This window comes from Hordeum vulgare, chromosome 2H, assembly GCF_904849725.1.
Source record: "Hordeum vulgare subsp. vulgare chromosome 2H, MorexV3_pseudomolecules_assembly, whole genome shotgun sequence".
NCBI classification, from domain to species: Eukaryota; Viridiplantae; Streptophyta; class Magnoliopsida; order Poales; family Poaceae; genus Hordeum; species Hordeum vulgare.
Genome location: NC_058519.1, coordinates 373,798,350 through 373,810,519, shown reverse-complemented (window position 1 = coordinate 373,810,519; position 12,170 = coordinate 373,798,350). Strand labels below are relative to the sequence as shown.

At 41.8% G+C, this 12,170-nt stretch overlaps 1 protein-coding gene across 2 annotated transcripts; it reads right to left on the bottom strand.

Annotated features, from left to right (window-relative positions):
* Window positions 1-319: 319 nt before the first annotated feature.
* LOC123426321 (vacuolar protein sorting-associated protein 45 homolog) lies at window positions 320-10,602 on the bottom strand. 2 transcript variants are annotated; one of them, XM_045110132.1, is made up of 13 exons: window positions 10,311-10,602; window positions 10,025-10,226; window positions 9,475-9,554; window positions 9,148-9,375; window positions 7,648-7,773; window positions 7,488-7,568; window positions 7,252-7,393; window positions 5,121-5,299; window positions 4,432-4,587; window positions 1,355-1,462; window positions 1,160-1,281; window positions 829-960; window positions 320-641 (listed from the first exon to the last, which is right to left on the bottom strand). In XM_045110132.1, exons 1-13 carry the CDS (start codon window positions 10,398-10,400, stop codon window positions 584-586), a joined length of 1,704 nt encoding a protein of 567 aa, XP_044966067.1. In that variant the 5' UTR covers window positions 10,401-10,602; the 3' UTR covers window positions 320-583. The 2 variants fall into 2 exon arrangements, with proteins under 2 accessions (XP_044966067.1, XP_044966068.1); XM_045110133.1 differs by having other exon boundaries at window positions 10,307-10,384.
* Window positions 10,603-12,170: the final 1,568 nt, after the last annotated feature.

The window sequence follows — 12,170 nt, the reverse complement described above, 5'->3', positions numbered from 1 at the left end:
AATGAGGCAATCTTTGCCTCCATTTCGAAAAGAAAAAAAAAAGACTTTGTGGCTGCCTTGGAAGACCCCCTCGTGAATCGCCCACCAGGTAGCACAGAAAGTCACGACAGTCACACAAATTCTTCATGAGATTGCGAATCCATCATCATGAACAGCCATTGTTTGGCACTAGGGAGCACAGGAAGTTGCCGGACATAATAAATAAATAATTCAACTTGATGTGTATCTCCCATAAAAGAAGGGTTAGGGGGGAATGTGTCCCAAACCTAATAATTTTATGGGATTAAGCACACTTATCTCCAGGACCCCAACAACAGTGTGGTGCTCCGTCAAAATAGACAAGAGAAGGCTTCAGTATAGTCCACTTCTTCACCGTGTCAACTGGGTAGTAAAAAAATATCACAACAAATGTGGAATGTACAGAAACCGAGAGCCCTCTATAGATACGCTGTGGTATTGCACTAACAGCTAAAGCTATACATTACAAAAATTGCCACAAATTGCATTCTCTCTCATTATATGCAGTGAAACTATCAATTATCACATTCTCGCAAGCCTCGAGCAGGAAATGACAACACCATGCTCATAATAGAGTGCTAGACTTCGATATTCTTTGGGCCTCCCCCAGGTTTTCAAGAAATCTGCAAAGTCATCGTTAACAGCATCAAATCATGATCCCACTCATCCAAATCTAATTTAATGGAAACCAACTGCAAAAATTGTCCAAATATTCTGCTCTAAGTACAAAAAAAGAGGAAACATCTAACACCAAACAGAGTTATCACGCTATGAACCATTGCCAGGACACTGATGGTTAACAGTGCATACCTCTTTGAATTTAGAACCACTGAACCTCCAAGGAAGAAACGAACTCCAGGATTTGCTGCATTATAAAGGGCCACTGATCTTGCTTCCTCATACGTTGTCCCACCAACGATGAATATCACAACATCTTGAGGCCTGTGGGGATGCCATCACTTCTATAAATTAGCCTGTCGCATTTTGAAAACTAAAAAAAACTAAAGTGTACCCTATCAATGATTTAGCTTTATTTTGTAGGATGTGCTCAAGGACGGAATGTACACGTCCATCAACAAACCAAGTTAGTGAATTACAGAAAGTAGTTTCAGACACTTAGCACAGCACATGTTTGACCAACCTGCCCTGCTGGAAATGGTTGCCAACAAGTGGATAGTCAGCATCCCGTAATCGCCCCTTGACAATTCCTTCCATTGTTTGGAAGATCAGAGGCTGGTGTTGGGTGTATACATTCTCAACACCCTGCAACCAATAAGCGCGTAAGAAACAAGCTACGGAGATGTAACAGAACTGTGGGGACAAACTTTTGTGTCACCTTAAGTCCACGAGCCATGTTGCGAGCAATATTTAATAGGTCACGGTTCCCATACAAGTCGCCTGTTCTTTTATCAACACCAGCCTGCTTAAGCAGGAATTGAACAAGCTGCGTAGAGTAGTAACACACATTAGACTCACCCCAACCTCCAATAAAAATATAACTGACTACTTCCATCTTTTGCCTGTAGTATAAATAACAAAACAGCCAACTGAGGAAGGTCCCGTTAATTATGTTTATTAAACATGAGTAAAAAGGTAATTAGAGTATTCAAGCCTAATTAACACCATGTTTCATTCACTTCAAGGGATATTGCGCTGTCTGATTTACAGAAATTATATTTCCTAGAATCTGAGGAACCATGTATACCATCGATTCTAGAGAACTGCTACATAATGGAGTTCATATGGTGAAATGAAGATATAAAATAGTATAAGAACTTATCGTTAAAACTGTTAAAAGTATATATGTGGATTGCCAACCTTCTCCCTCAGTTCGGACTTTTGCTTCTACTCGTTGGTGAATGAAATTTAATATGGTATCAAAGCTAAGAGGTATTGGGTTCAATACTTCAAGTCTCGGCTTTCGCAGTTTGAATAAAAAAATTGTTTGCCATCTTTCTGTCCATGTTAGGCCTTATCTAGCTAGCCACACGCAAGAGACTCCACCAGCATTGCCCCTCCCGCAGCTGCTAACGCCTCCGTGGCCAGCCCTCCCGCCAGCTCCCCTCGGACCCTCCATCACCGTCGTCCTTCTCTGCTCCGACCTAAACCACCGCTGAAGACTTTGGCCGTGTTTGGGTAAAGCACATTAGGGGCCAGCCATTAGGTGAAGATTATTTGGTGCAAGATTGTGTACGTATAAATTTCAGAGATTTCAGAAATTTCAGACATGGCACACTTATTTTCAGATGTGCTAATACAATTGATCCTATGTTGTGTTATTCTATCCCTTTTGTAATGCCTATGATTAGTTGAGTGTTGGAATATGATTTTCATATTTACATATAGTTGAAATATTTGTTGAATGTTGTATTGGCACCAAAAACTCCATTGAAGTGTGCACGCAATTTTCTTTATCATGTGTTTGTAACTATTGTGGTATCCTTACCATCTTAAGAGGAGGTAACCACATCTACCTCAGATACAGGCTACCAAACACAGTTTCAGCCCAGCATACCTAACCAAATGCAGGCTACCAAACCAAGTCTCGGCTCAGCATGTCTCAGCATGTCTCAGCAGATACAAAACCACCCGGCAGTTGCACGCACTCAGCACATCTACACTCGCATGTCTCAAACAGGAACAGACATGCTAGGATGAGAACAGCTACCAAACACAGATTATGTGACAAGCTGATCAGAAAGCTCCATTTAAGTTATCATAGTGGCCATGTTAGAAGCGGCAATACTAGCTAACCTGGAGGATCGTTACTTTTGATCACAACTAAAAAGAGATGCTGGAAAGTTTGTCCAAAGGTGCCCCATATGTGAAACTTGCAAAGGCTAGGTCCAAAACACGGGGTTACACATGCCTTTGAATGTTCCTGTTGCTCCATGGGAGGACATCTCTATGGACTTTGTCTTAGGCTTGCCAAGAACAGGACGAGGGATTGATCTGTTTGTGGTGACCGACAGGTTCTCTAAAATGGTTCATTTCATTCCATGACGAAAGACAACGGATGCTAGCCTTTCTTTTGTAAGATGTACTGTCACCTTATCACCTTCATAGGAGGATTTCAGCCTCCTTTTGCAGCCAGCTAACTGTTTGTACTTCTGATTTTGTGCTTCCAAAACACTAAATTTCTTTGAATGATCAATTGTAGTTATCAGCAAAGGACAATGCTGATTTTGAGTCCCCCTTGATGGTAGCTTCACCAGTTCCACCACATGTGTTGGAACTTTAGTGTTAACAATAGAAAATAACTCCTGCTTGGACTTTTTATTGGAGAACTCAGCAAAAGACAATGCCAAATCCCATTGTCGCTTTCTTTCCACACATATGCAGACCAGATTACCCCAAAGACTTCTGCACCACTTCTGTTTGTGGATGGACAGTACTAGACGATTTTAATTCAGTGTTTAATTGTGTCCACCAAGTGAGCCAAAATGCAGCAAGAAACTTTCTATCATGATCTGAGATGATTGACCTTCGAAAACCATAAAGTCTGATCACTTCTCGAAAGAGTAGTTTTGCCACATGATGAGTTCAATGGGAAACTTAGACAAAGAAAGTATGGCCCATTCCTTACTTTAAAGAAGATAAATGATAATGCTTATGTGATATATCTTCCAAGCAAGATGGGTATATCCAACACATTCAATGTTGCGACTTGACTTTCTACCATCCAGAACAAGCAGGTAACTCAAGGTCGAGTTCCAAAGAACTAGGGGAGAATGATAAAGGAACATTAGAGAAGAAAAGAGAGAAGTCAAATTGACTTCTGCATATTTCTACTCCATTCTAGACAAGTTGGTCCTTCAGTCATATGTTGTTGTATTTGTTTTCTTAACCTTTTAAGTAATATTTTCTAGTCTTCTATCTATAGGAGAACTGAGATGTCTTGACCTTTAAGTAACTCAAACTATGTACCAATTACACTTATTAGAACTTCTTCTTATCTTAAGATCTTAGATCTTGTGTTCTAGGGGTTCTTGTATTGAACTCATGCAGCCATATCAGCCTATTTTCACCTCCAGAGTGATGTCGAGCACAACACGTTGAAGCACTTCCTTTAACACTTCGTACCAGCAAGGTGGAGTTGCTCCTCCACAACTTTGTGCTGCTTCAACTTTAGTATTTAGAACTAAGAACAATCAATATTGGCTGTAGCCAGAGCAAACAATGGATCAGCACTTTCAGTCTATTGGCCAGCAAGAAGGTAGTTAACAAGCATAGAAGAAATGGTCCAATGGTGTATTAAACTGCAATTCATTACGCTTCAAACAGTACAAATATAAAAAAAATCCTTTGAAGAACTATAAAGATCATTAACTGAAATAAAACTAAAGCAATATGTACAATAGAAGAAAACAAGGAGAACATGTTCTACCACAAGAGCTAGTACAGTTCACATACCCCTGACTTGTATTTAGCAGAGCGAGAAGCCAATTTGTTGAAAAGCTGCATCAGCTGAACTGGACTCTCTTTTTCATACCGCAAAGCATAGAGCATTACAAGTCGCAAACGGTCAATATCAGATACACTTTCATTGTTAAGTAAGGAAGTAACAGCCTGCAGAAAAGCAACTGGTCAGTGGTTGGCAAAAAAATCAACAGGTCAGTTTCTCTGTGGAGTAAACCCTACTCACATTCATTCAACTAGCATCAAACTGATGAGACAAATGAGCCTAAAGTCATACTAATGTGTTTCTATCTTAATGAGCAAGTCAACAGATAAGCCAGCAGTTCCAAGGATAGGTACAGTTTGAACACTAGGCACTAGCTGATGGCAGCGGTCAAAGCAACAGAAATGTACATTTTCTTCTAAAGAAAAATCAACTCCTTAAGCCGCTTCTAAGGAGAGGCACAATTCGACTTACATGTCTAATGACAGTGGTCAAACCAGAATTGGTTAACGATATATATAGGAAGGGGAGGGGAGGTATTTTCAACAGCAAAGCAATAGTTCAGATGTAGAAGTTAGCAGTCTTACATCACAAACATAGAAGCAGCTTTACACTCTGATAACTAATTCTAAAATCAAGCTATACTAAGACCAAGTTACCCTGAAAGGTGTGAAATAGTTTCCGGGCATCAAAAGAATACCTCAAAGGCTGCTGCTTGTCCGCTTGCGCATGCTAGCTCTTGTTCCGTCTGCGAAACTTGCATAAGCTTCCTTTCCTCCACCATTCTGCTCATCTCGCTTACCAAAGCAACATGCTTTGTCACATTTCCATGTGTCTTTCGATATTCAGGATAGTTGGTCACAAATTTTGCCATGTCATCTACAACCATTAGCATATCAGGCATTCAGAGTTTAAAACAAACCACAAAACACATTTACTTTTCAGACTATCAACAACAACAACAACAAAGCCTTTAGTCCCAAACAAGTTGGGGTAGGCTAGAGGTGAAACCCAAAGATCCCGCGACCAACTCATGGTTCTGGCACATGGATAGCAAGCTTCCACGCACCTCTGTCCATGGCTAGTTCTTTGGCGATGCTCCAATCCTTCAGATCTCTCTTTACGGACTCTTCCCATGTCAAGTTCGGTCTACCCCGGCCTCTTTTAACATTATCAGCACGCTTTACCCGTCCGCTATGAACTGGGGCTTCTAGAGGCCTGCGCTGAATATGCCCAAACCATCTCAGACGATGTTGGACAAGCTTCTCTTCAATCGGCGCTACCCCAACTTTATCTCGTATATCTCGTACTCCCTCCGGTCCTTTTTACTCCGCATATTAGATTTGGGTCAAGTCAAACTTTACAAAGTTTGACCAAATATATATTGAAAAATATCAACATCTACAATACCAAATATACATATCATGAAACTACCTTTCGTAATGAATCTAACAATATTAATTTGGCATTGTGAACGTTGATACGTATTTCTATAAATTTGGTCAAAGTAGAGATACTTTGACTTCGGACAAAGCTAATATGCAGACTAAAAAGGACCGGAGGGAGTATTTACTTTTCAGACTATAAACCAACAAACCATATTGTACAAAGTGACATTGGTATAATGTTCGAGAGCTAGAGACATATTGTCACTGTTAAGCTTCATGCACTAGCCAACGCAACCAAAAGTCCGAACTGATGGAAAGGGCTAGGCAAACGTGGATAGACTTGGAGGTATGGCTCAAGAGGCCTATACGTGGGCAAAGGGGGGCAACAGTAATTTTTGGATAAATTGCGAAAGCAAGGACTTGAACTCAAGACCTTAGCTCCAATACCATGTTAAGCTTCATGCACTAGCCAACACAACCAAAAGTCCGAACTGATAGAGGCAATCCACATATACACTTCAACAGTCACATCCAAGATTTTGAAGGTAATACTCATTCTGGGTTTTAGGGCGAGGGTGAGGATACTTGGGCTTCCGGACGGCTATGGTGGCGAACTCTGGCAACCTGGGTTGCTGCTGTACATGGAGCCTAATCTCCTTTATGCTATTGCTTGATTGATTCCCTACACCACTTTATATAAGGGATGCATTGCATAATACAGACTGGAACAGAACTCCTAGAAACATAAGCCTAAACTGACACGGTCACACGGACTACTAGTTACTAATCAGGTGCTTTCTCCGGATATGGTAAGAACTCTACTAACAACTAGTAAGGTGCTTCTTCTGACCAAGCTTAATGAGAACAGATCCCTTAGGGTGGAGATCAGGGTGGATGCCCTACAGACACCTTGCAGCAGCACACATATGTGTGGCCCCACATGACAGATATCTTCTTCCTGTTCCCCTTTTATGACCCACAGCCTATTACAGTTATTTGCATTCCACCACCCAACCCCCAAAAAAGTTCATAGCATGTTGGGTTGTTAGTTATGGGTTTATGGGCCATTCATTCAACAAGCGCTACGATTTATGCAACTGCAGCTACTACAAGAAGATATCTTTTATTCTGAAAATACTCATGTTTTAAAATATAAACCGACACCATAACATAGTAAGGAGAGGACGGGAACACATTAAGTTCAACACTTAAATCATCAGATGTACTTGTCCATAAAAGTAACAGTAACTAATATGATAGTAAAGGATACTATAGCAAGATTAATGATTCAAAGAAATCAAACTAGCTGGGGATGAGAAGACAGTATTTAAGTATAAGGTGTGAAACTACGGATGGAGTAAAAAAACTAGGTAAATAGACACAATTTCCCCATGATCCATTTCTTTCATAGAAAACACAAAAGCAAAAATCCATATCACTTACCTATACTCTGAAAATTCTGGCTGCTTTTTGAAAGATGTTGAAAGTCATCTACCATTCTTTTGACATTCATACCAAGGTCACCAAAATTCTCGAACATGTTCACTCTATAAAAGTCGTCTTGTACCGCTGATAGAACAACCTCCTATATGAGCATATTTCACATCCATCATATTTAAACAAGATTTCATGCAGTATTTTGTCATAATATGAAAAGAAGAAATTCAACACTTCTCAACCTGCTGGTCTTTAGGGACATTAGCAAACTCCTTCAGATCAACTTTGTTGTTCTCAATTCCAATAAGCTCATGGACCATTGCCTGTGGATTCAAATTTGCAAACAAATCAACAGAAAAGTACATTCAAAACAGCCAAAGATTATAATCCTTTTTAGAGTACCTGATATGTCCACTGATTAAGTAACGGAGTAACAGGATCATCCCTTCTGTCAATCACCAATAACAAGGAAGAGTTTTCAGTTCGTCTAAAATCAAACAGGCCACTTTCCTGCTCATACATCAACCTCTGCACATTCCAAATTGCAAGTGCTTCAGCAACAAGTATTCCAAACAGACGTCACAATGGCATCATGAAACAGTGGCGGACCTAGCGCAATGGGCCAGGGTGGGCCGTGGCCCACCCTGTCCACCCTCTACCTCCACCACTGTCATGAAATCCTTAAAACAAAAGTAAGGCATAATTATGATACAGAACTACGGACATTTTTTGGCACAGAAAAGGTTTTCAATCTTCCTCTATTTCTATAAATAGCACTTCTTCCTACTCCCGTTTGTAGAATGTGAAGTTCATCATGAAAAATATATCTAAAACATGCATAATTGACCGATGATTGTAACATGGTGCCATCCAGCACACAATTAGATAAATGCCACGTGAAAACTAATGCCGTTATGCTCGTCCACTCCACCCTTTTACATAAATAAAATTTAACCATAACTTTTTTGGTTGTATTCCCATTATCTCATTGTTGGTTCAACAGATCAGAGCCATACTAACTCCTTCGTAATCCCATTGTTGGTTCAACAACCCTAAGCAGTCTCTGAGAATACCTATCTGAGACAAACTTACAACCGATGCAAATTGCATTGAACATAATCCTCCAGCTCACTGAAGACAAAGTGCAGAATAACTACACCATTCTAACATGCTCTGGCAATAAAAGCCCAGATTCACGTTATGCAACTTAAGATCGTTGATACATAATGAAAAGGTATAAAAGAAATTCAAGTTTTCAGTAAGAACTGCACAAAATTCCACCTAGGACTAGCTTGCAGTGTGTGCAGCGATGAACATATCACTTGGGAGGAAGAAGAGGCTATATGCAACTGTGTCTTCAAGGTCAGACAATGGAAGTAATACAATCAGACGGGCATAAGTGATGTGGATCACAGCACAGAAAGCAGATATGAACAGAATAATCAAGAGAGTACAAAGAAGAACCATATGTCAGTGTAGGCATCATCACTACTGTATAAAGGATAAGTGTTTCTGCTTTCTAGTGAGTTAACACCTGAAGATGTGCTAGAGTAACAAAAATATAATACTCCCTCCGTTCCTAAACATAAGTCTTTAAAGAGGTTTCATTAGTGGACTACATACGGATGTATATAGACATACTTTAGAGTGTAGATTCACTCATTTTGTTCCGTATGTAGACTTCTAGTGAAATATCTTAAAAGACTTATATTTAGGAACGGAGGGAGTAGTTGACAGTGATATTTCAACGGTTTCAATCGTTGGGATAGGCATGTAAAAAGATTTATCTACAATGGTCTTCGTGTAGTAATATTAAATATTGACATGTAATGAAATTCTACGTTGATGATTTTTTTTTCATGGTCTCCGTGCAGTAATATTTGATATTGACAGTGGACCCACCGTAGTTTCTTGTGCAATCCTTTTTGCAACATCTGATGTCCTTTGGTATCTAATAACAGGGCGACGCTTCAGAGCCAGGAAGACAGAAGCGATGCCGTCAACAGCTCGATCGCAGAAGCTTTGCATACCAGGAGGATCAACCACCGTTGGAAGCATGTAGATGTGGTTATTGTGTATATTCAGAGTAAAATGGAAAGGATCAATGGCACAAAAGTCAGCATAGAACTCCTGCAAAACAAAACAACATTCATATACCAACTCCATCCTACCTTTCAACTCTCAAACACTTCATTCCGATGTGTATTTACAATCATAAACGACATATACCTGAATTTGCTGCACAACCTCCTGCTCATCAGAATCGGCAAGCACTTGAATCTGTGGAATCTTCAATATATTGGAGAAGACTGCAAGGAAACAAACAACAAATGAACAGATTCAGCAAAAGTATGGTGCAACAAACCACACATTTATCCCTCTTTCAAACCCCGCTACTAGGTATTTCATACAACAAACCTAAGACAATAATTTTGAGACGGAGGGAGTACAACACTATCACCCAAACTCTTACATTGTATTTGATTTTAATTTTATTATTTCTAGTTACGCATAACTTTAAAACCTTCTTAGACAGTATGGTGAGCAACATGTTTTCCAGAAAAGAGCAAGTAGTCCTGAGTAGTTATTTTAGCATCTTGTTTGCCCCAAACTTCATGTGCTGGTTTTTCTTTTGTTGGGGCTGTCTACCAAATTGTTTGCATCCTCGTCACAATCAACTCTTCCGTCTTCTCACAGTAAAACACACAGAAAAGTCGTGAACTGATAGGGATGTAGCAAGTTCACGGGTTGAATGAGCAAATGGGGATCAATTACGCACAGAGGTGGCACTCGGCAAATCGCGGCGCAGAGAGGTGGCGGCGAAGCTTCTGGACGTTGTCAGAGGACGGGCGGAGGAAGTAGACGGCCTTTAGGTGCGCCATGGACGCCCTGGAGCTGGAGGCATCGTCGACCGTCTCCACGAGAAACACCTCTTTCCGCAGGAGATCCGACTGGCTGTACACTACGCTAACCATCCCCACCTGTAACGAGCCGCGCGGATCTGGTGAGAAAAATGGGGAGGAGCAGATGCCTGCCAGGGCTAGGGTTTCGGGGCGCGTACGTACGGTTTGGGGGTCGAGGATGAGGACCTTCATGCCGGAGATGTCCTGGAGCATGCGGTCGATGTAATCCCGGATGAGAGGGATCAGCACCATTTCTTCTGTTACTGCGCCTTGTTCTTCAGTGCGGTGTGGTGTAGGTGTAGGGGCTAGATCCCGAGTTGCCGGCGGCGAGGTCTGGGCGGAGTAGGAACAGGGTGCGCTTGCAAAGGGGAAAGAACCGGCGGTTGGAAGGAGAGCGTAGACGGCAGATGGCAAAGACGATCGGTTCGCTTCTTTGGTTCTGCACAATTTCAGTTTGCAGCGAAACTTGCTAACGACGTACTCCTATACTGAAAGTCAATCTCACGAACCTTGACCAAATTTCCAAATTCAAATTTAAAACATTATACTCCCTCCGTTTTTAAATGTAAGTTTTTTAAGAGATTTCACTAGAAGTCTATATACAAACCAAAATGAGTGAATCTATAATCTAAAATATGTCTATATACATCCGTATGTAGCCCACTAGTGAAATCTCTAAAAAAGACTTATATTTAGGAATGGAGGGAGTATATGTCTATAGTATCAAAATGGATCATATCAAAATACATTAGAAAATGTTTGCGTACTACCGTGCGATAGATCTTAATCATACCGTCACAAAAAGCACCCCCCTGTATGTGTAGTGTATCTTCCTTCCTCCTCCTTCTCCAGGACAGCTCAGCTCTTCAACCACCATCCCCATAGCTGTGATGCATCATCGGTGACGTTGCAGCTTTCGTCCCTTGTCCCATATCACCGTCATCGCCGCCGCGGCCATCCTCCCCCTCCCCCCCCCCCAATCTCCCTCCTCCCTTTCGCCAACGCTCGACCCCGAATCCCGTGATCCCCGACGACCATCTCTCATCAGAGATGGACACGATGACAAAGGGAGAGCGTTGCGCGGATACGATGCTAAAACGAACATCTATTTTTGCTGTAAACGGCCAACCAAAATGTTGGAACCGTCCAGCCCAGAAATTGCAACCGGTGACAGCGACAATTACCACCGTCAGCGGCTTCAATCGTTTTGCTGCAACCGGTCCAGCCTAGTGCTACAACCGGTCGACGACGGGAACGATTACCTCTCGCGGCGAGTTGCAACCAAACACAGACGACAATTTTTGTTGTCACTGCCATCCGATTTTGCTACAGTCTGTGAGGATTTTTGCTACATTCATCCATGACTCCGTTGCGACCCCCGTGACGGCGGTCGTGTAGCAACCGTCATGGTTTTTTGTTATGTTCGGTGAATTTTTTTGCTACGTCCATTCATGGCGGAGCTGCAATCCGTCACGACGGCGAGGTGATTTTGCTTCAATTATCGTTGATTTTTGCTACGACCAACAATTCTTTTTGCTACATTTGTTTTGTGGTGCGACCGGTGGTCGTTTTGTTCACGGAAACTCATGCAACGAGCGTCGACAATGAGGCGGGGCGACGCACCGGAGTGCTGCAACCATGGAGCATCGATGGAAGGAGTTGCCACCGGTCGACGACATGATCTTTAACACAAATTGAGAGAGGGGGAGATTTCTTGGCGAGCACCATTGCCGGAGATGACGTGCGGCCTCGCCATCATAAGCGGCATCGATTTGATGACATGCGATGATCAAGGGAGCGATAATGATCTGGCGAGCTTCATCGTCTCGTTCCCGTCCCACACGTGTTTGCCTGATTTGGGGACAAAATCTCGAAAAGAGTGAGTCACTGAAGACGGGATGCCCTAATCGAACGGTTAGGATGCGGTATATCAGACGTCCAAGGTGCGACGGGTCCAAATTTGGGTCGTTAACCGGCGTGTAGTAGTTGCCAAATATATTTCATAGTGAATCTAATTATATT